This window comes from Phaethon aethereus (genome assembly GCF_964289735.1).
Source record: "Phaethon aethereus genome assembly, chromosome: 1".
Lineage (NCBI taxonomy): Eukaryota > Metazoa > Chordata > Aves > Phaethontiformes > Phaethontidae > Phaethon > Phaethon aethereus.
The window spans coordinates 220476329-220497553 of NC_138575.1; the positions used below are offsets into that span (position 1 = coordinate 220476329).

Sequence of the window (21225 nt, forward strand, 5' to 3'; positions counted from 1 at the left end):
CACCTCCAGCGAACCACTGGAAGTTGCTTCCTTTAAAAGTACAGATGGTTAAAAGGATATTAATTTAGATGAATAATGTTAGGTGCCTCCTTTCTACAGAGGGTGGAGCGATTCCACAAATTCGCCTAATTCCAAAGTGCTGACTGCATTTGCAGTCTGGGTTTTTATGAAGATGTCTGAAGTGCCTCACAGCACGCTGTCCCCATTAGACACCTCGGAGGGTGGCAGCTGACCCCCACTTAGGTAGTGCATTCGTTAGGTCTCTACTGATGAGGTCTGTGCCCAGCTGAGGTGGGGAACGGTCAGGCTGAGATTTTTGTAAGAAACTTTAGAGGGGATTTAGTCCTCAAGGCTTCTGCTGGTAGGAACAGTGAAGTATGGAGGAAAGGAGGGGAAGAAAAATGTCATTTCTGATTAATCAGGTGCAAGGAAACTGCAGATATCATACAGGTGCTCATTCTCTGGCAAGTTTACACCACCAACTGAAGACCCATCAGTGCAAACTAGAACTTCAAAGGCTACAGAGCACAGCCAAGAGAAAGCTGTCCAATTAGAACAAATCCATGGTATTTCTGTAACACTGACTACATTGCTCAAGAAAACACAGGAGTACTTGGGACAGGGTAAAGAGGTCTTCCCATAAATGTACTTTTAAATTAACTTTTTTCTTCTGAAAAGATTAAAATAAATTTAACTCTAAATAATAATTAAGAAATCAACAAATATTCACAGAAGGGCCTGATCAGCACTAGAAGTTGTTTCCAGGAAAGCCTTTATAAATGGATTCCAATGCCTAAAAAAAAAAAACTTCCAACAGATTATAAATACCAGACATAAGAGGACTGGAAGCAGAATCAAAATTTACCTGGGCTGGGAATATACCATGATCCTGTGTTATCATGCTCAAGTCCATTTGTCTAACACCATAGGAATAGCTTTTTTTATTTTTTTTATAATTAATATAAAGAATAAGTGCAATTTTATCTCTATTCCAGATCACTGATTTCACCTCAATGTCTGCTATCAAATCCCTGTCCAACCTCACTTGTCCGAACTTTTACGCGGTCTGCGGAAGCTGGACATGTTCTCATTCAGTGCATAGATCCTTCGAGAGAACTCCTCAAACTCCCCTAGGACTTGTTCATCACACTCCACGGCCACGGCGTGCTCCACCGGGATGGAGTTAAAGTCTTCTAGCTGGTCTGCCGTGCTGAACCCCGTTGCTTCCATCCCCATGATCTCCTCTGCTTGCTCCACGGTACAGCAAAGGACGGGGCCGAGCGAGGGATGAAACTCACAGGGCTGCTCGTTGCTCGCAGTGCCAGAGCACTCACCGGGCAGAAACGCCCCATTTATTGCACTAGTATGTCCTAGGAAAGACTCCTGCCGGTCTCGGGTACTGTTTAGGCTCCCGTTTTCTCCATTTAAACTGCCGCACAAGTCCTCGCCTTTCTTGGTATTTCCCTTCGAGGAGTCCATAGAGGTATCCAATGAGGAAGATATCGATCCAGGTTTTTTATCTAACTCTCCCACATGGGCTGTGATGGCAACAGGCTGTGTTAAAGCAGAGTTGTAACTAGGAGGAGGAGTTTTGTACTGTAGTCTTTCATTTCCCGTGCTGGCTCGTTTTCGGAGTCCTTTATCTGGAGAAGGAAGCCCACTGGAAAAGCCAATATCCAATCTGCCGAAGCTAGAGCTCTGTCTCTTTGGAACAGGAATTGCACTGGATGTATGGTGTCGATCACTATAAAAGAAGGAAAGGATAAATCACAGCTGTCAGGCATGCTCATGAGCAATACAGATGTTTAACCAAAGGCTGAAGCAATTATTTTATCACAACTCCGGGCTCCGTTTGGCCAGCTACTTGTATCCTAAAGTGCTAAAACCCCAAATGTGTTTAATGCTGTATGAACTACAGAAGGCACCCCAGAGGACAGATTTACTGAAAACCGGTAAGATCATGTAGGAACATTTACAAAGCTCTATGGTTTGAAGAGTCAATCACCCAAGAAACCACCACATTATGTTAATTTGTACTTTTAACACCATTTTATAGGAGCAAGCTGTACTTTATGAATTATTGCTGTTGACCGTATATTTATGTATTTATGGCCTGTACTGGGCCATCGTAAACTTCAAAAGTGAGTAATAATGGCCGAATCCTCTAAGAGTGACTTCTTCCAACAGTGGACTTTCCTGACAGCTGCACAAAGGAGAAAACACACACTAACTTCGCTATTTGCAGAGGATTATTTTTGCCAGATCTTCTGCTTTTCTGTGCCAATCGTTCCAAAACTTTTTGGACAAACATCAACCTCGGTTTCTTGAGGAACATGAACTAATCAAGCTTAATTTACAAGTCTGATTTTACTATTTAATACAGTTCCACAGATCACTCACACTGTCTCAGGGTCTGTAATTTGGAACATCCGTTTTACGTCATCTGGGGTATGTTATGTGAATTTTCCTTCATCGGCTTAATCCTTATCCAAATATAATCACCATTCTATATGCAAATAGGATGTTGTATGTTAACTTAAGCAACCGGTTCATTTTCCTTCCAAATTTAAAAAAATAAAAAATAAAATACAGCTATTACTGATCTGCTGAATATATAACTCTAAGATTCAGTTGCTGTCAGTCTGAGTCTCCTTCTTTAACTCCCATTTAAAAGAAACTCCTACTCAAGGCCTGATACATTTTGGGATCTGTCTTGCAGAGGAAAATCTTGGAATAGCAGTTATGAATAGTCCCTAGTGTGGATCCTTTTCCACACTATTTTTTTTTTTTTACTCCCCTTTGTAAATAGGTTAAGCTATATTGCAAAAGGTCCCTCTGTGAAAAATAACCATCCCCACGGGAGGGCAGCATGGAGTACTACTGCTCTTTAATTTCCTCTCCCATCTTCCCTCCTCCCAGGCTGCCCCTTAATACACATGTAAGGCTTCCTTCTTTTCCATAAAAACCTCAAATTACCTTATGGAAAAGTAGCTTTTCAGAATTTACAGTTGCAGACAGTGAAGTAGAGAGATAAGCATCACACACGCAGCTAGCAGCAAAATCATCAACTTTCTTCCTAGATATCAACTGCTGTTCGAGACCTTTTTAATGCAAACTCTGCGTAGCGTTCGCAGCTTTGTTCACAAAGGTTTGGAGCATTCTTAACAGAGGTGACAAAACAGAAAGCATTATATGCCACAGATGCTAATAAGTGCTGTATATGTGGCCTTGGAGACTAGCCCTCAAGTCCCTTGACTGACCAGAGACTTTAAACTACTTCAACCAACCCCTACACAATCAACCATTTGTATTTCAAATGATGTAACACGACAAACACGGGAATCTGAGGCAGGGCACTTGTGAACTTTACTTCGGCAATGTACACTGCAGACGTATTGGGGACGGTCTGTTTTTCTCTCCCCTTCCGCCAGCTTAGTGCTTTCAGCCTTGATTCAGAAAAAGTAAATGAATACTTCACATTCATTATTTGATTAGATTCTGTTTATCTTAAATCTTCGGTAAGAAACTTCTTCACATTTCCTCTAGGTTTGCTTACTCTTCCTTAAAAAAGAGCGCAGGAAATAAAAGACGGCACTGTTTTCAGCTTTAACAGCAAAATGCAGCAGAACATGGTATTTTGCTCTGTATCGAATTTTTAGAAACTTCACAATTAAATGGTACATTAAGTTTTAGGACTTTAACCAAATTCCAAGACATGCATATATTCGCAAAGCATTCAAGATACTCTCTAGGTCCAAGGGCTCACCATTCTATGTTTGTGTGAGCCAATTCCTCAAGAACAAGTCACAACTCATTACTGTATATCACTGTTCAGATTATAAGACACCATGCAATTAAGCAGACGACGCTTTTCAGTGCAAGTTATCTAAGGTTTTGCTGCCTTTCCCATTCCAGATATAGAGATGTTGCAGAGCTGAATTGTCTCCCTCCTCTTTGGATGGGAGAGCACGTAACATGGTGATTTGCATGTCTTGCCAAAGAGATGTGGCAAGATGCACATCCCAAGGCCAAGCAGTGGCTGTGTGTTGTGGGCAGGAAAGGCCTCTTTCCTCCCTTCCTCCTTACAAAACCAAGCCCAACGCACAAGCTAAGATCAGTCTTGCTGCTAAGAGGAGCCTAAGCCTGCCATGAGTCTTGAGGAGTACAAGGGGGAGCCTCAAGGCAGGACAGCTATGAGCTTTGTGCTGCTACAAGGGCTTGGATATGTGCACTGTGCTGATCCATCACCTTCCGGCTCTAAATGCAGGAGGCTCAAAAGAAAGAGATAGGCAAAGAGGAGAGATGGGTTCTGTGCTCAGTCTAGCATTTTAGGTTGGCAAACAGCTCCTATTGCTGAAGTTTGCTTTCCTTTTTTTGTACTGTATTGCCAATTCAAGATCCAAAGGGCAACACACTTTCTTTTTGCAGGTCTAGAATGAGCTGTATAAAATGTGTTCCTGCGTTTGGATCTATTTGACAAATCAGTTGTCTAATACCATTTAGAATAGCGAGCATGTATGCAGTTCAAAAAGGAGGTGGGGTGTATGAGAATGCCACTCTCATACAAGCTCCTTTTCAAACTCAAAGGCCACTTAATGCCATCCCTTTCCAAAAGAAATGGCCTGTTCCAAGAACTGATCCCAGTATTACATCACCTGCAACAGAAACGATAATAATCGTTCTGCTTGGTTTCTATCAAGTTGTCATCAGGAATGAGTCAAATGGGAATGGATTCCTGCTGAACCGGAACCCAGGAGGGCTGCAGATTCCAGAGAAACCACCCCACACATTTGAAATAAGAAGCAAGACTAGCAACTGACAGGGTAATACAAGATGTACAGGGTAAGTGTAAAGGGTAACTTTTTTCCCCACCACGTACAACAGATAGCAGATGCATAGATGCATGATGTTACTTGTTCTGTAGAGTATCATTTGCAGAGGGAAGTGTTTGATGTCAAAGCATCAGATCTGCAACACGAGGGCGTTCTACCTCCTGATCTAGGCACAATGACAAGAAGGGTTTATAGAAAATTCTGCTGTTTCTCTGGATTTTATTCAACCATCCGCAGCTCTGGGATAGGCATTTAAGAGATTAAAATCTAATCCAAGAAGAATTTCAAGCTGCACCTTGTGGATTTAAGTACAGATGAATGTTTCTCAAAACAATCACAAGGATATCTACTCTTTACACAGTATTTTAGTGATAAAAGCTCTTGTCTGAAATGCAAGCAGTCAGAAGAGGGTCAAGACAAGTCACAAACACAGTGGCCTGAACACCAGCCTACAGACAGGTTTGGAGTGGGTCCTCATGTTGAATATACCATCTTGCAGCACAGGATGCAAGATCTCACAAGAACCATCTCAGATGAGGATGGTCTGTAGGGAAGGATGAGCAGAAAGCAATCCTAGGTTTAATCCTAGCTCCTGAAGCTGCAGAGGCACACCACGGTGCAAAACACAAGTAATTCCTGGAAAGATCAAAGCCAAGGCAAAGCCTCTTCACCATCTGAATAAGTAATACCTGCTACTCTCATTTGTTGTGCTGGGACTGTGCTTCAAACTTGCTCAAATTAATTTCTCTTAGATCAGACTCTTTAAAGGGCAAAGACTTAAGTATGGCATAAGACTGCCTAATTGGCAAGCCCCAAATTACCTTCAGCAAGTGCTAATCAGCCCAGTTTAGGCACAACAGCAATTTTTCTATACAGCAGAAGAAAGAAGGAGCAACAGAAGAAATTTAAGTGTCTGGGTAAACCAACATGAAGACGGTGGTGTCTAATTAGCTTGAGAGAAGCAGCTTTACAAACAGCTCCGATGGGCATGTAAATTTAAGTTCCTCCTAAAAAGAAACATGCTTAAATTCCTTTGTAAATCTAGGCCTTACAGGCAAAGGGGTGAGAAATTAATTAGTTTGCAGGGCCAGGAGAGTTTCTAAAGAGCTTGTTATGACAAGGCTATTCAAGCTAACACGTTATGTATGCCTGAACAATACCTCTTTAGTCCAGCAGCCAAAAAAAATCTTCTCTTCCTTAGTAAGTTGAACTGGCAGAATGATCTATACTAAGTGATCTAACAGCCTAAACGTAGCAGCAATACAAAGCTAATCTCTCTCGTCTACAAAATAACATCCAAGTTAATAGAGTACATAAGGGCTGCCCCACAGGGCAGTAAAGCAGGAATGATCTTCATTTATCATACAAGCGTTCAAACTAATGAATTAGAAGAAAAAGCACTTGCAGCCAGGTTCCTTCAACTACATGCAATGAAATGGACCTTACTTAAGGCTGCAAAACCAGGTTTTAAGCTGCTGGAGACATACGTGGGCAGATTTCTGAAACTGTCCATTGCTGCCAATAAATATGACTAGGATGGGCTTAGATTCAGTCAGTAATAAATATGAGGATAACAGCCCAAATCTGAGAAAGCAGGAATGAAGTCAACAGAATGGCTTAACTGCTTATCAAATATTATCTAAGGCATTTAGATAAAAGTAAATATGCACAAAGGACTTTGGAGGTCAGCCATCTAAGCATTCATTGCCTAGGCTCCTTCCACAGTCACTGGAGAAAGAAAACGAGGACTGGAGAGAAGGGTGGGTAACGCCCTATTGAGAGCCATTTATGATCAGCAGGAAAGTCATCCTCTCAAGATGCCTCTTCTTGACCACAGGGGCAACCTAAGGAAACTAGTTTAGGCTGAGTGACAAGTGTCTAGAAGGCAATCATGAGAAGATGAATAGCTCGCTCTATACTTTTAAGTAGAACAATGGTCATAGTCTTGCAGGCAAGTAAAATAAAAAGAAAATGGCTCTAGGGGCAGTGAATTAAGCACTTAAGGGTTCTTTTCCAGTTCCATCACCTCCTTCCAAGTGAGAATGAGAAGTCAAGTTGAGGTTTTCGTTCAAAAGTAACATTTACAGAGAGGCACAGAGCTCAGAAACACAAAGTTGCTATTAATCTTCATGAAAACAAGCAACTGACAGAGGGTCTCTCTTCCATTTGCCTTTTCCTTCAGGAAAAGGCTGTACTGTTACTAGAATTCATTGCATGGTATCAAGGCAAAGTCCAGAGAAAGAGATGCTTTATCAGCTTCACAGCTCATGGAATTAATAAAAAATATATACATAAGTAAAGGAAGTCACGTTAGAAAACCATCATCCAATTACCCAGAAACTTTAGAGACTGTAAGGTACCATCACCAGTGAAAAGAATTTGGCTTACAGGAGCACAGCCCTCTACTCTAAGGTACAACCTTGACCTGAACGACTAGGGTTGAGCTGGTTCAGCTTCCAGCCACAATTACTTGGTCATCTTCTGAGACAGCAAACAGATGTGGCCACCTGTCCAAAAAGAACAGCCTGCGACTAGTGGAGTATAAAAACCCAATTTGATGAACTGTCATCAGGCCTTAATGACTTTTAGTCATCAAGTTGGATCAGACTAGAACTGGTTACGTATAGGAGTACGCTGAATTGCTATCAGGAAGCAGGATTTCTGAATTAAAAACAAAAAAGAAAATAAGAGAAACCTCAGAATTATTGGACTTTATAGATAAGAGAATTACATCATCACCAATCTCAACATTTCAATTGCATCCAAATCTCAAAAGCCAATTCATAGTAGTCTAACTTCAGCTGTAAGTTTTACTGCCAACAAAACTGCAAAGTAGCTGTTTTCTCCCGAAAATATACTAGTTTTCACTAGTCAATATTAGTCCATTTGGGCAGTCTTACAGACCTAAGGCACAAAACACAGACTCCGTGCTGTAAACAGGTGACATAGAGTGATTAAAGTAGGACACAAACACCTCTAAAGTTATTTTCTTGGTGAACAGATTCTGGTTGTAATCTGTTTGCAGTTTTGATTAAAAGAAAAAGTTTCTTCAGTCAGATTCGCTTGTGATTATTTAATCTGTCTGCAAAGGGCTCAGAGAAACTGTAAAGCAGTATGAGAGACAGAATACAATTCACAGGCTCAAATATGTATCTTTTCCTCCCCACAAAATGTTTCCTCTGAGGAACATTACTGGATCACAGCTGGTCAAAATACTAAATCTTGATTGTCTGGCCAAGAGCCAAAATCCACAGCTACAGCTCTTTGGTATGAGAATACTTTAAAAAAAAAAAAAAAACCTTAAACACCATTTGATCTTTTTTGTTGCAAACTATGACCTCATGGCAGAAAGAACGCTAAATGAAGGTGTTTAAGTTGGTTTATAGCCATCTGAAATGTTTGAAGCTCCAAGTACAGCTCCAAGCCAATATCATGTCAACTGTGCTAAAAAGCAATAATAGTTTCTCACCTTCTTAGAGATTACTGGTTAAATAACGCACAATAGTGACAGGGCTACAAAGGGAGGCTGCCAGGATGAAGTTACGGTGAAATTGCATCTTTTGGCAGCTAAGAAATTCTGACACACGCTTTAAAAAAAAAAATCTTCATAAATTAAGCTACCAGAGTTTTCTTAACTCAAACATTAAGTTTTAGGCTCCTCTTGAATCTAGCAGTATATGAATCAAGACATACCTTGGAAACACAAGTTTAAGCCTTGGCACACAAGTATTTTTGAGCAAAGCTTTTAAATGCAGGCTCAAAAGGCCATCTCCCTGACTACAGACAAGACCTTCTAAAGGAGTATCTCATATTTGCCAGCGTTCGATAAGCCTATTGTCTAATCTGTTCACTAGGAAAAAAATGTCTTTCTCACTGGACTGCTCAAGTTTGCAGTGTACTTACTTGCCATTAATAATCACAAACACTATCCTTCGAAAGTTACACAGTGTAAATAAAATTAAGCTGAAGAATAGGAAAGAAAATGAAAGAGTCTCTTGATGTAATGCAACCATGATCTAAAGAGCCTGAAATAAATCTGAACATGCAAAAAGGAATAAAAAAACGTTCAAAATGTACAGACTACGTACACACAAGTAAAGACTTGGTCTCTCTCAAAAGCTGGAATAAACTGCATACTCAAAAGTATTTAAGAGAAAAACTGCATAGGGCCTTTTGCATCAGCAAAAGCTAATCTTAAAAATGAGCTGCTTTTCTGGAAGCCAGTGAGACTCCAGGACTAAAAAATTGGAAACAGAGAGAATTATTCCCAAAAGGAAAGAGAAAAGATTTGGGGGACCACAACTGTGACAGTCTAAATGGACAACCACTTTGGCTCATCATCTTTCATCTCGAGAGCCAACAATCAGATTTGATATCAGAAAAATAAGTTTTTGCAGTTCTGTAGCCTCTGTAACAGTGTGTGCAGGAACCAACTGATCTATCTTGATTTCATCTACATACAGTACAAATAATATTTTGCAGTAGGGGTAAGGGGGAAGAAAAGTAAACACAGCAGAATATAGGTGCCAGGAGAGATATGAAGAGGGAAGCAGAGCTTGTAGACCTGCAAGATTGCTGCAATAAATCATGCATGTTGGGATGTGAAAACATGTATTAATCATTTAAGTGTCATGCCTGAGAAACCGAAATAACACAAATCTCACCAGGCAGAGGGATCCAGCAGCAACGCAATTAAACCTTGATGCAAAGTCACTGGACTCTGCAGACCTTCATACAGGGCCAAGGGCTGGCCCCAGAGCTCCAGACAGCACAACGGACTTCATGAAAGCCCGAAGCTGAGACTTTAAAGGCCACTGCCAAATTTGCTCTGATAGAAGTATGAAATAGGTGGGATCTTCTACAAAGAAGGGGGGCTTTTTTGTTTGTTGGTTTTCAGTTTGGAGGGGTAAAGAAACTATTTTGTACTCAAGTCTAAACGGATGCTTATCAGTGAAAGAGGTTAAGCCTGAAATGACTACGTATTTCTGCTACCCTGAATAACTAGGGGATTAATTCCATTCCAGACTGCACAGAAATACAGATTCTCTAGCCTAAAGCAAAACAGAGGAGCATGCATGGGCTAGGACTTAAAAACTGTCCTGTTCAAAGGGAACCCAAGTACAGTGTAACTGTTCGTGTTTACCATTCATTATGATTTAACAGAACTTAAAATTCAGCAAAACCCAGATACAGTGCCTGAGTAAACTGAAGACCAGCAACAACAAAACCAAACAAGTCAGGCAGTGCAAGCGAATCTGTAGATAAGAAAAACTCTATCACTGCCTCATATGTTCCTCCTCTCATCCTGCCAATGAAGAATAACCTGGAAATACTTTACTGACTATGGTCTGTGGCAGAGGGTATCAGGTGACTCACCTACAGTATCCTGAAAACAAAAAATTCCTTCAAATTTTCATTTTAACAGCTGGTGGCTTTTATGTATCCTTAAATATATGTAATCAGATACTATCCACAAGACAGTGGGCATCTGTACTCCACTAAATATGTCCTCCGCAATGCCCGATTATGAAAGTCTAGCCAGTTTTCCCCTTGAGCTAGACTCCCTGTAAAGCCTCATTCCCGTTTATATTATTACGAAGTACTAAGAAGCATTGTTTGGAATCATTAGCCTTAAAAAAAAAAAGAAGTTAAACATGAACAACTATTCATACAAGTCTTGGAGGTGAGAAGGAAATGAAGCATAGACATTCATGGGGGGGGAAAGGAGGGAATGCGATACTCCCGGAGAACTATGCTTAATATTCCTACATGTTTTGAAATATTATCCAGCTAAAAAATGTGTTTTGTCTTGTTAATCACTATGTATCACCTATAGGAAAAGAAAACCCTGCTTGTATGATGATAAAACCTCTAAGGCGTAACTAAAGCTTCCATTATCAGTTCTTTCAAAGCCAGCACACCCCAGAAGGGAAGAACAGATACCTATGCTTTTTAGACTATTCCCATTTAAGAGTCATCCCACCTCTACTTATTCGAGACTGAAGGTGACCATCCACCACCTGTACTCTTCCCACTCTACTGACAAGTACACACAAGTGCTACAGAAATTACAGTTTAGGTACTTTGGCCCTTAATTTTCAGATTTGCTTAGGGGACCACACGTCATCTTAGGACTTTTACATCATAGTGAAGGATACCCCATGAAAACTCACAGTAGTATTTCCCCCAATTGCTAAGGGATAAGAAAAGCAGGGAGAATCTTTTCTGCTGTGTCTGAAATTACTGACAGAAAAAAAACTGCACAAGGGACTGATCTTCCTTTTTTTAGGGCCCGTTTACTTCCACTGTTTTGTTGGCAGAGTTGAATTTCCATCAGGCAATACTTTTCACAGTATTGCTCAAAGATGACACTTTTTCTACTCCTGTATCTGTTTTCCTTTGCCAAGACTCTTCTCCCAAAATAAGTGATTTGGACACTAGCTTAGAGTTCACATGGATCAGCATTTCTGTGCAAGGAATGAAAGATAACAAAGGCAAAGAGTGAGACAGAAATAAGGCTGGTGGGAGCTGTGGCATGATAATGTCCCATAGGATTTTCAACACTGTTACCCACTGAAGTAGAATTTTTGTCCCAAGGTCTGATATATTGAGCTGTGCTACTCTGAGGCATTAACTCTGTTTGAAGCCTGTTCTTATAATTTTCAAATGGAGCAATAACAAGAGGCTTGGTTTTGTTTTTGCATAAAAGGATGTGTGATCATATACTGTCGTTAGAACTGATGTGTCATTCTTCCAATGTTCTGCATATTGCAGGAAAAAAAAATTTAAAAAAGATACTTTTAGAGCTTACCAACATTTCAAGACCCTACTAAAATACAGCAGTAAGAATGGTGTTGGAATAGTAAAATCCTTTAAAAGTTGCAGAAATGGGTACATAAGAGAAGGCTGTTTACCAGCAGTTTGCCCACTGTTTTTCAACCCAAAGCTATTTATCATGTACCACTTTTTCTGCATTAATTTCAGACAAGTAGTTCCATCACTACAGAAATCCACCTTATGCTATGCTGCCTCTATACCTGTCATGCAGAGCATGGCAAGAAACTCGTCTGCATTACACTAATGAAGGCTTTGCTACTTCTGCTGGTTTAACAGGTAAGGAATTCAGATATAGTATGAATAGCACTAGAAAGCTTTAACTCTGCTCTTAAAGAAGGGCTGGTGCCACAATGTTTAGCATCATTTCACATCAGATTTAAAAATTGGTTCAAGCCTGGTTTTGAGTCTCCCCTAAAAGCCATATACTAGCCCAAAAATATTAAGGTTTGGCTATTAGTGCTTTGTAGTTCATTATCTTATTAGGAATAACTAGTTTCCATTAGGAAGACTGGAAGCACTCTTTCACCTCAATTTAGCATAATATGTGCCAGAAGAAATTACTTCTCAGATCAACTGAAGCAGCGAGGGAGTCCATATCCATCACCAGGGCATCACCAGAGCATCTGGCAGCAAAACCTGGTGGGGTTACCTCACACTGGATGATATTTTTCAATACCTTGGAGTATCCAGGGCATCTACATGGGGCCAGGTATGACACAGGGACCACACAAGACTTGTGCAACTTTGGAGCAGTGAATAATTAACCTAAGGATCCTAAAGTGGCACAATGCTATGTTTGTATGGAATTCAGGCACCCAAAGAATGAAGATGAGACTGAAAGACAAAATAATTGCTTAAGGTAAGCGGCTGCATGAGCATGCACAATTCAAAGACCATAAATTAAAAAAAAAAAGGTAATACAAAACATCTAACACCTGCAGAAATACACTTGCTAGTGAACTGCGTCTTCCAAATTTATTAAACTTTATCTCAGTGGGTTTAAGGAAAATTGGTGAAGTCTCATGCTCAAAGAGCTGCTGCAAGAGATGGCTACACTAACATTAGACTTGTAACACAGAAACCATTCTGCTTTGTTTTTCTACACAGACAGTGGAGAGTCCATCTGGATCCTCCAGAGTGAATCCGAGCAGGAGCACGCAGGATTTCCGTGGAAGGTTACTAAAACCTTCAGTTTCTTATTAATGTCGCTTCCCATTTAGGAACAACACTCAACATGCAACAGCTATTTTCGTCAGCAGCAATTATACTCAGGACAAATTGTGCTGATTATAATTCAGATTCCCATGCAGCTCACCTGAACTACACATTTAAAGCAAAAGGGAAGCCAGGTGCTGACCAGGCTAAGACTTGTTCTGTTAAGGTTGTTATGCATTTCTACTCTCCTAGACTATCACAGAAGGTGCTTCTGCTCCCAACCCTTGGATATAGTCCTAAAAGAATGATTAATTCACCTCCCTTTAGTGAAAAATATTGCTTTTGAGTCTTCCCCCACCCCGCCACTCCTGCAAGAAGTGTTGTGGGCCTGTCACATGAATGATGTTAGAAGAGCAGAAAAAAACCAGTAGAATATTGTGGACATCTTACATGGTCTGTATTCTAGAGACGTCACAATCTTCACCAAGCATGCTTAATTCTTATGAGGAGTTGCTGCTTGTTTGTGAAAAAACCTTACATCTATGTTTTTTGTAGCATCCACCTCTTTCTTTTTAATTACAAAAAATACTTACCATCTAACCATTAGCCCAAGCTCCATGAAGTTTTTCAGGTTAGGAAGAGTTTGCCTTAGATCTGGAGTACTCAGCCCATGTTGATATCTAAGCTACAAGAAAAGAAAAAAACTAGAATTAGCACAGCTTTCCAAATGAATATAACATTAGGGTCAGTTAATTTACAGGGTTTTCAAAGAACGTGTAGGATAATCAAGCAGTTCCAAGTGATCTATTCCCCTTAAGGAAATGTTCCATTTAATACTCATAACCTTGTATTAGCAAAACCCACCCAAGAACAGGGACAAAATAATCAGTCAATCTGACTGTTAAACCTCATTAGACTTTTTCTGTTTCCTATCTGTAACAGGAGAGCAGCCTCACAGCTTAATAAAAACACAGCCATTAAGTGAAAAGACCAAATTTCAATACAATGTTCTATATTCACTAATTCAAAACATTTATTTGTGTGCGAGTGTCATCTGTCATCCTGAGTCTATCAATGTATGCTGGAATCAGTATTGGAATTGTTACAGCAATGTCAACTAATAAAAATACAGTCACACAACTGACCTAAATCTGTGTTCTTTATACAGTTTACATCAACATTAAAACTGCTGCTATTATTCTCATAATTAAACCCAGCATTCAAATACAATGCCATGTAGCTAAGAGAAAGGCTTCAAACATTGACTTTAATCCAAGTATTAACTCCTATGTGGGTGCAAACATGAATGAAAAGATTCAATACACTGACTCCATGCAAACCGCAACTTGCTTTTACCCTCATATTATCAATGAAGTACACATGACATAGCTGTCACTGCTGGTAATTATAAACTACTTATTTAAGAAGTCCCCAAACTAAAAATACCTTCGAAGAAAACAGCACAGAAAAGGAAAAAAGTCTGTCTTACTTTCAAGTACGAATCTCAAAACTTCATAAGCTTTGCAGGAAAATTTATCCCTCATGTGGTTAAGATATGGGAAAAAATATCCCTAAATTCCAATACCTTTCAGACTATCAGAATGAAGCAGTATCAACTTAATATGCAGTTCTCTGCGGATGTTATCACCCTCTAGAAGTCACGGCTCCCCTCCGATATTAGAATCATAGAATGGTTTGGGTTCGAAGGGACCTTTAAGATCCTCTAGTTCCAACCCCCCTGCCATGGGCAGGGACACCTTCTACTACACTGTGTTGCTCAAAGCCCCATCCAGCCTGACCTTGGACACGTCAAGGGATGAGGCATCCACAACCTCTCTGGGCAACCTGTGTCAGTGTTTCACCACCCTCATTATAACAAGTTCTTCCTTAGATATAGTCTAAATTAGAGCCGTTACCCCTTGTCCTCTTGCTACAGGCCCTGCTAACAAGCCTGTCCCCATCTTTCTCCTCAGCCCCTCTCAGCCCTGGCAGCTGCAGGAAGGTCTCCCCGGAGCCTTCTCTGCTCCAGGCTGAGCCCCCCCAGCTCTCCCAGCCTGTCCTCCCAGCAGGGCTGTTCCAGCCCCCTGATCATCTTCGTGGCCTCCTCTGGACCCACCCCAACAGGTCCACGTCCTATACACATACAGTAACTACACAAATTTGATACTGATAGAGCTACCTGCTGAAACGTGGAACAATCCCACTCAAAGTTAGATTTGTTTTTTTAGAAGCACACACCTGTTTCCATAATTCATGGAAGTAAGGTGTAGGCAAGCACCCTCTGACTTAGAAAGACTTTTGACTTCTCCCAAACAATGGGCCAATCCGTTTTTCAGAGAAAAAGACTCTTGAAATCGGGAATGACTTCTATGCTTCTCTGTGTTTTAGCAAGAAAAATTGCTTTGGAAGAAAATCATCCTCAGTACTGCATTGTACAACAGGAGGCCATTTATTACACAGTTTATTATTTCCATATGGACACAGTCAAGTCATATGGTGGGCTTGGATTCATATTTTCTGCTACAATGACAGAACCTGGATTAAGACAACCATACAATATAAATTACTACACGATCACCACATTCTCCTGATGGGATTACAGTGGATTTGGTTAACCAAAGAACTAGCCTGGGGCAAAAGAAATAAAAAAGCACGAAAAAGAAAGTATCAAAAACATTACAACTGTTCCTCCTACTACAATCAAATGTTCACAGAATACCCCTTTTTATAGTCATCCTTGAATTCTAAGGTTTCAGAGCATGAAAAGAATTGGATTAAGGGATATCTCTGTTTCCAACTGCCAAGATCAGAGGAATGTATGTGAGACTCTTGTATCAAAACATGAGTAAAAACACTGTTTTTGCTAAAACACGTTTTCTTATTGCAAATAGTAGAGATGCACAGTAGGTAAAGTTAAGTTGTAAGTTTTGTGAAACTTCTAGAAAAAAAAATAACTTTATAAACTGCATTCTATTTTGGCTTTGTAATAGCTTAAAAACAAACCAATATTGCCTTATGTGTCTGTAACAATACAAGCTGACAATGATGTATTTACGAAACAAACCTAAGAGTAAGCCCAGAAACTGCTGAAAAACTCATCTGCCTTCTAGTGACATAAAAAAAAAAAAAAACAAAAAACAAAAAAACCCACAGTTGAAGCATCAGAGCCATGAGTTACTTCCCAGGTTTTAGTCTGGTTCCAAAATTACCTCCATATTAATGCAAGAAGGTTAACTCCTACTTCGCAGTGGTCTGCAGTAGTTTCACAGACCACAAAAAAGAAGTCTCTCTACCTCTACTGAATGATAGAACCCTCTACACGTACAGCACACAAACAGGAGCACAGAGAAAAGAAAACTGAGATTCTCTTTTACTTAAGAGAGCTGAACTCTTCCTCCTACTCTTACCCCCTGACAATGCTGCATCATTAGTAAGGACCGTTATTTTCCCCAAACCGTAAAGCATTTCTCGTACACCTTTCCTTAAGTATAATAGTTTTAACAGCCAACACCACACATACAGAAACGGTTACTCTACCTCATCCAATAAATAGTAAGACACTGAACAAGAGTAATAACTCCATCACCTGTGACCTGTTACAGTACGGTTCATAAAAATACCCTTTAACATCAATTTTAAAAAGAGAAAAATGTAGGGAGAGGACAGCTGCTTTGCCCACGAGAGTTAAAAGGAATTTAAAGATAGAGCTTAGCATTATGGAAGATGTAAAGAGAAAAAGAGACAAGAAGGAGAGCAGTGAAACATGACATCCGAGGAGGAGAGCAAAAGCGGAAAGAGGTGACCACGTGCTACCTCGATTCTCCTAAGAAACTGAGTTCACATTTCAATTGTTGCTATCAAACATCACCCCTCTCCACCCACCCCACGCTAAGTTTCCAAAGGAACCAAGTATCATTTGCAAAAGCAGCATTTTATTTAAAGATTAGATTGTTCCTTCAGGATATTACAGACTCAGCCATCCAAAGAAAACGTGCCTGTTTTAATTTGAGTGAACAAGTGTCCAAGATTTGTGTTCACATTTATGACCATGTATTCTCCATGGGACTGTGAGCAAATCATTAATGATGTTCAAGTAATAAAATATTAATTGCCATTTCCTTACAAATATTTAGCTCCTCTATACAGTGTTGTTTTCCCAAGTGCTGTGTGAAACCTTACTTGATTGAACAAAAACATGTAGTAAACATGAACTGGAAAACAAATAAGCTAAAATATCAGACACTTCAGACAGGAGTCAGAGTCTGCTCTCACACCAGTTACTAGCAATGCTTACTCCACAGAATCGAGATGTAGCAGATGAGATACATCATATTTTATGAATAGTTCAAGACAGAAGAACTTAAGGGTACTGATATTTAAGGGAAAAAAAAAATCTCAATTGCAACAGATTAATTCCTTTTACTCATCTCAAAGAGAGAAGGTTTCAACATTTTACTGTCACAGAATCACAGAATGGTAGGGGTTGGAAGGGACCTCTGAAGATCATCTGGTCCAAACCCCCTGCCAAGGCAGGGTCACCCAGGGCAGGCTGCACAGGAACGCGTCCACTTGGGTTTGGAAGGTCTCCAGAGAAGGAGACTCCACAGCCTCTCTGGGCAGCCTGTGCCAGGGCTCCGTCACCCTCACAGTAAAGAAGTTTTTCCTCATGTTGAGGTGGAACTTCCTGTGCTGCAGTTTGTGCCCATGGCCCCTCATCCAGTCACTGGGCACTACTGAAGAGAGACTGGCTCCATCCTCCCGACAGCCACACTGCAGATATTGATAGACATTGATAAGGTCCCCTCTCAGCCTTCTCTTCTCCAGACTAAACAGCCCCAGGTCTCTCAGCCTTTCCTCATAGGAGAGATGTTCCAGACCCTTAATCATCCTCGTAGCCCTCCGTTGGATTCTCTCTCAAAGTTGCCTGTCTCTCTTGAACTGGGGAGCCCAGAACTGGGCACAATACTCCGGATGAGGCCTTACCAGCGCAGAGTAGAGGGGGAGGATAACCTCTCTTGACCTGCTGGTCACACTCTTCTTAATGCATCCCAGGACACCATTGGCCCTCTTGGCCACCAGGACACATTGCTGTCCCATGGATAACTTATTGTGTACCAGAACTCCAAGGTCCTTCTCCATGGAGTTGCCTTCCAGCAGGTCAACCCCCAACCTCTACTGGTGCATGGGGTTGTTCCTCCCCGGGTGTGGAACTCTAAATTTGTCCTTGTTAAATTTCGTGAGGTTCCCCTCCACCCAGCTCTCCAGTCTGTCCAGATCGTGTCCTTTGTTCCTTTGGCTTCTACATTAACTGACATCATTTAAAGTTATTTAATTAGAGATGTAAAGTAGAAGCTAGTCAGATGTAACTTTAAGAAAGTACATATTCATGTTTCTACAACATTTTAGAAAATAACTCTAGATTCATCCAGTTTGGTTACTTTCTCAGAAAACTTGTACCCCCAAACCTCTGACATCACAAAGCCAGTGTGATAAACTTAAGAATTTCAGCATTACGAAAAGACTTTGAAAAGAGGATAGGCAGTATTTATAACTGTCAGTTGCTGACTGCCTAGACCGCTTTTGTAAAACCTGAGTTTTTTGTTTGTCCTAAGACAATTTCAAGAAGTATCTATACAGAAGAACCTGAAGAAAGAGGAGATTATATTTAAATTAACCCCAACTCTACCTCTATAGAAGACCAGTCTATCATACTAGTGGGTATTTTATATTATACTTGCTATTTATTCCAACATCACAGAAAACCATAAATGTTGAAATAAGCTGCATTTAAAACAATGGTTTTCAGAGTGAAAGGCAGACTTATTCTTAAAACGTGTATTCATTTTCTAATAAAATGTTTAAACACTTACTATTCGTCAAAGACTAAGAAAATTCTTCCAGCTAACACAACCACATTATGAGCTGTAGATGAGTGAGGCATGACAAACTAAAGTTAACTCGTAACGAGCCAGGTGTAATTGCTTTAGACTCTTTAGGAGGATGAAAAACTGTTCATTTGCTCCAGCTTCTACATGCATTTCCTTCTACAGAACGGTTTGAACTTCTACTGGAAGAATGTTGTCTGTCCTCAGCAGTGAATCGCCTCCACCCTGAGCATCTCTAAGCCACTCCTGCCATCCAAGAGTCTTCCAAGCAATTTATTTTGTCAACTAGACTGTTACACTTAAATAAAATCACGTCAGACAACATAAAAGCTTACCAACTTCCTAAAGGTAACAACTCCACAATCAAACATTCATTCATCAAATCACGACAAATGCAGCTACCTCATCTGTTAACTAATTAAAATACAAACCTGAAAGGTTCAGTTAACTCTTAAAGTCCCCAAGATAAGATGTACTAGATGTATTCAAGTTTTTCAAATAAGTTGGCTTAAAAAGAAACCATTTAGCTATCTTTTTATTTCTGGGTAATATCAGATTGTACCCAAGACCAAAATTAGGGCTTTTGCCACTTAGGGGCTGCCTCTCAAGAAAAATAATGATAACCCGCATTCACATGCAAAGAAAAATAGCCCATTTCCTATACTAATTCCTGCAACAGTATTTAATGACTAATGGTATACAAGCATACACATTTACTTCCAGCCAGAAACCACAAAGTACCTGGACTGGAATACCCTTTTTTGGGAATGCAGAATGACTCCAGTTCTGAACTCATCTGTTCATCATTTACCATAGTGTTTTCCCCAGCCATATCTATCTTGTTCTAGGACATGTGGAAGCAGTCTTATAGCTCAGACTATGCTAATAAAGTTCAAAATACCAGCCACTTCAGTACATGTTATGCATAATACTCAAGTCTACACAGAAACCTCCATCATTTTTGCACTTCCCTTAGTCTCTACAGCAGGCAGCTGCTCCTTGATGTTGTAGCACCGTCTGCCTCTATAAAAGACGTGGACTCAACCCACTACCACACCATACAAGCTCATGTACTGTTAAGGCAGTCAAGAGCAATTTTGAATTATTTTTGGTTCAATAAGGAGTTTGTCTTGATAGCATCAAGCATTTAAAAGGACATCTGCTCCACAAATGTGAAAACCCACAAACAAAAATAGAAGCAAAAAGTGTTCTTTCAATCAAGTTTGCTGTATTGGTCAGAAGCCAAGCATTTACATAAGGTTTTCAGAGGTTGTCAAATGCTGGGACAGAAATCTAAGATGCAAGTTTTAATAAAATGACATAGTTAATTGTTTTACAAGATCCTGGATGACTTTTCAGAGTATGAAGGAGCACTGGCTGGGATTCAGATGACTAAGCACTGCAATAATGAAAACAGAAAGTGTTGTTATAATGCCTGTTGCTATATAAACAACCTTGGGGGATCAGTGAAATAATGCCTGCTGCTATATAAACAATCGTGTGTGTTTATACCTTTTGGGGAAAATTATACAATTCTAGATTATTTGCACTCTTAACATGTTGCTTGCGTTTGTTTTATTAAAGCTAGCTAGTTCTAGCTCTGAACAGCTACATGGGTTTACTGAAAAACCCTTAAGCTGCAACATTAGTGAAACTCATTGTGGTTATCAACTAGCTCTTCAGATAGCATATCTCAAAAAAACCCATTTAAAACTCATTTTCATTTTTCGTATTTAAAAGACTGTCAGTATACATCTATCACAGTTTGGAAGTAAATCTAACCAAAGCCAGTTTTTTTTTTGGGGGGGGTGGCTTTTTTTTTTAAAGCTTCTTGGGCAAGTAGGAAAGGAAAAAAAGCAACATAGCAAGCACTGTGACTATAAGAAGTCTTCAAGTCCTCAGTCTTGCTTCCAGAAGGAGCAAATAGAGGACTGCCACAGTAGTGACACATCCTCATCCAAACAAGAGAAAGTGCTGAAACACACAGCTATTTTATGGAAATGCTGACTTGTATGTCGGCATATATGCCAACGCCTGCCTCCTTCTCTCAAGTGGGTTGCAATGCTGTTCAGAGGTCCACCCTGAAAAGCAGATGTTTACTTTGCAATTCTTCTAAGCATACTAAACTAACAAGAAAAACAAGTTACATCAATATCCTTCAAGACCCACGTCCTTCATTAATCCATTGGGCACACGCTTTAAAGTTCTTCAAGCTGACCCAGCATGCTTTAAAAAAAACCCTTCATTAAAGCCATCTTAAAGGACTCCCATCACAGTTTTGATTTAGCAATAACAAATAACGCAAACAAATGATCTATGATTCTATGACTCTCTGATACAAACAGCAATCAAAGCACCAGCAGGAGATAACCACTCCATTTTATGCTGTCCCTTCAAAGGCAGCTTACAATCACACTGTTATTTTTAAAACACGCTCAGTCTAAACCAGCCTGATTTCCCCCTATTTTTCTACCTTACAAGGTAGAGGCTGCTATCAAAAAAGATACTTTCCTCTT

At 40.1% G+C, this 21225-nt stretch overlaps 1 protein-coding gene across 2 annotated transcripts in view; it reads right to left on the reverse strand.

The window, feature by feature from the left end:
- Positions 1-306: 306 nt before the first annotated feature.
- Positions 307-21225, reverse strand: part of UVRAG (UV radiation resistance associated) — a gene marked incomplete at its 5' end in the record, with an annotated part of 104154 nt that continues 83235 nt past the window's right edge. For both annotated transcript variants that reach the window (XM_082009508.1, XM_082009507.1), the window contains 2 exons: positions 307-1744; positions 13418-13509. In XM_082009508.1, the coding sequence (XP_081865634.1) occupies positions 1042-1744; positions 13418-13509 (795 nt within the window). In that variant the 3' untranslated portion in view covers positions 307-1041. The remainder of the gene's footprint in view (positions 1745-13417; positions 13510-21225) is intronic.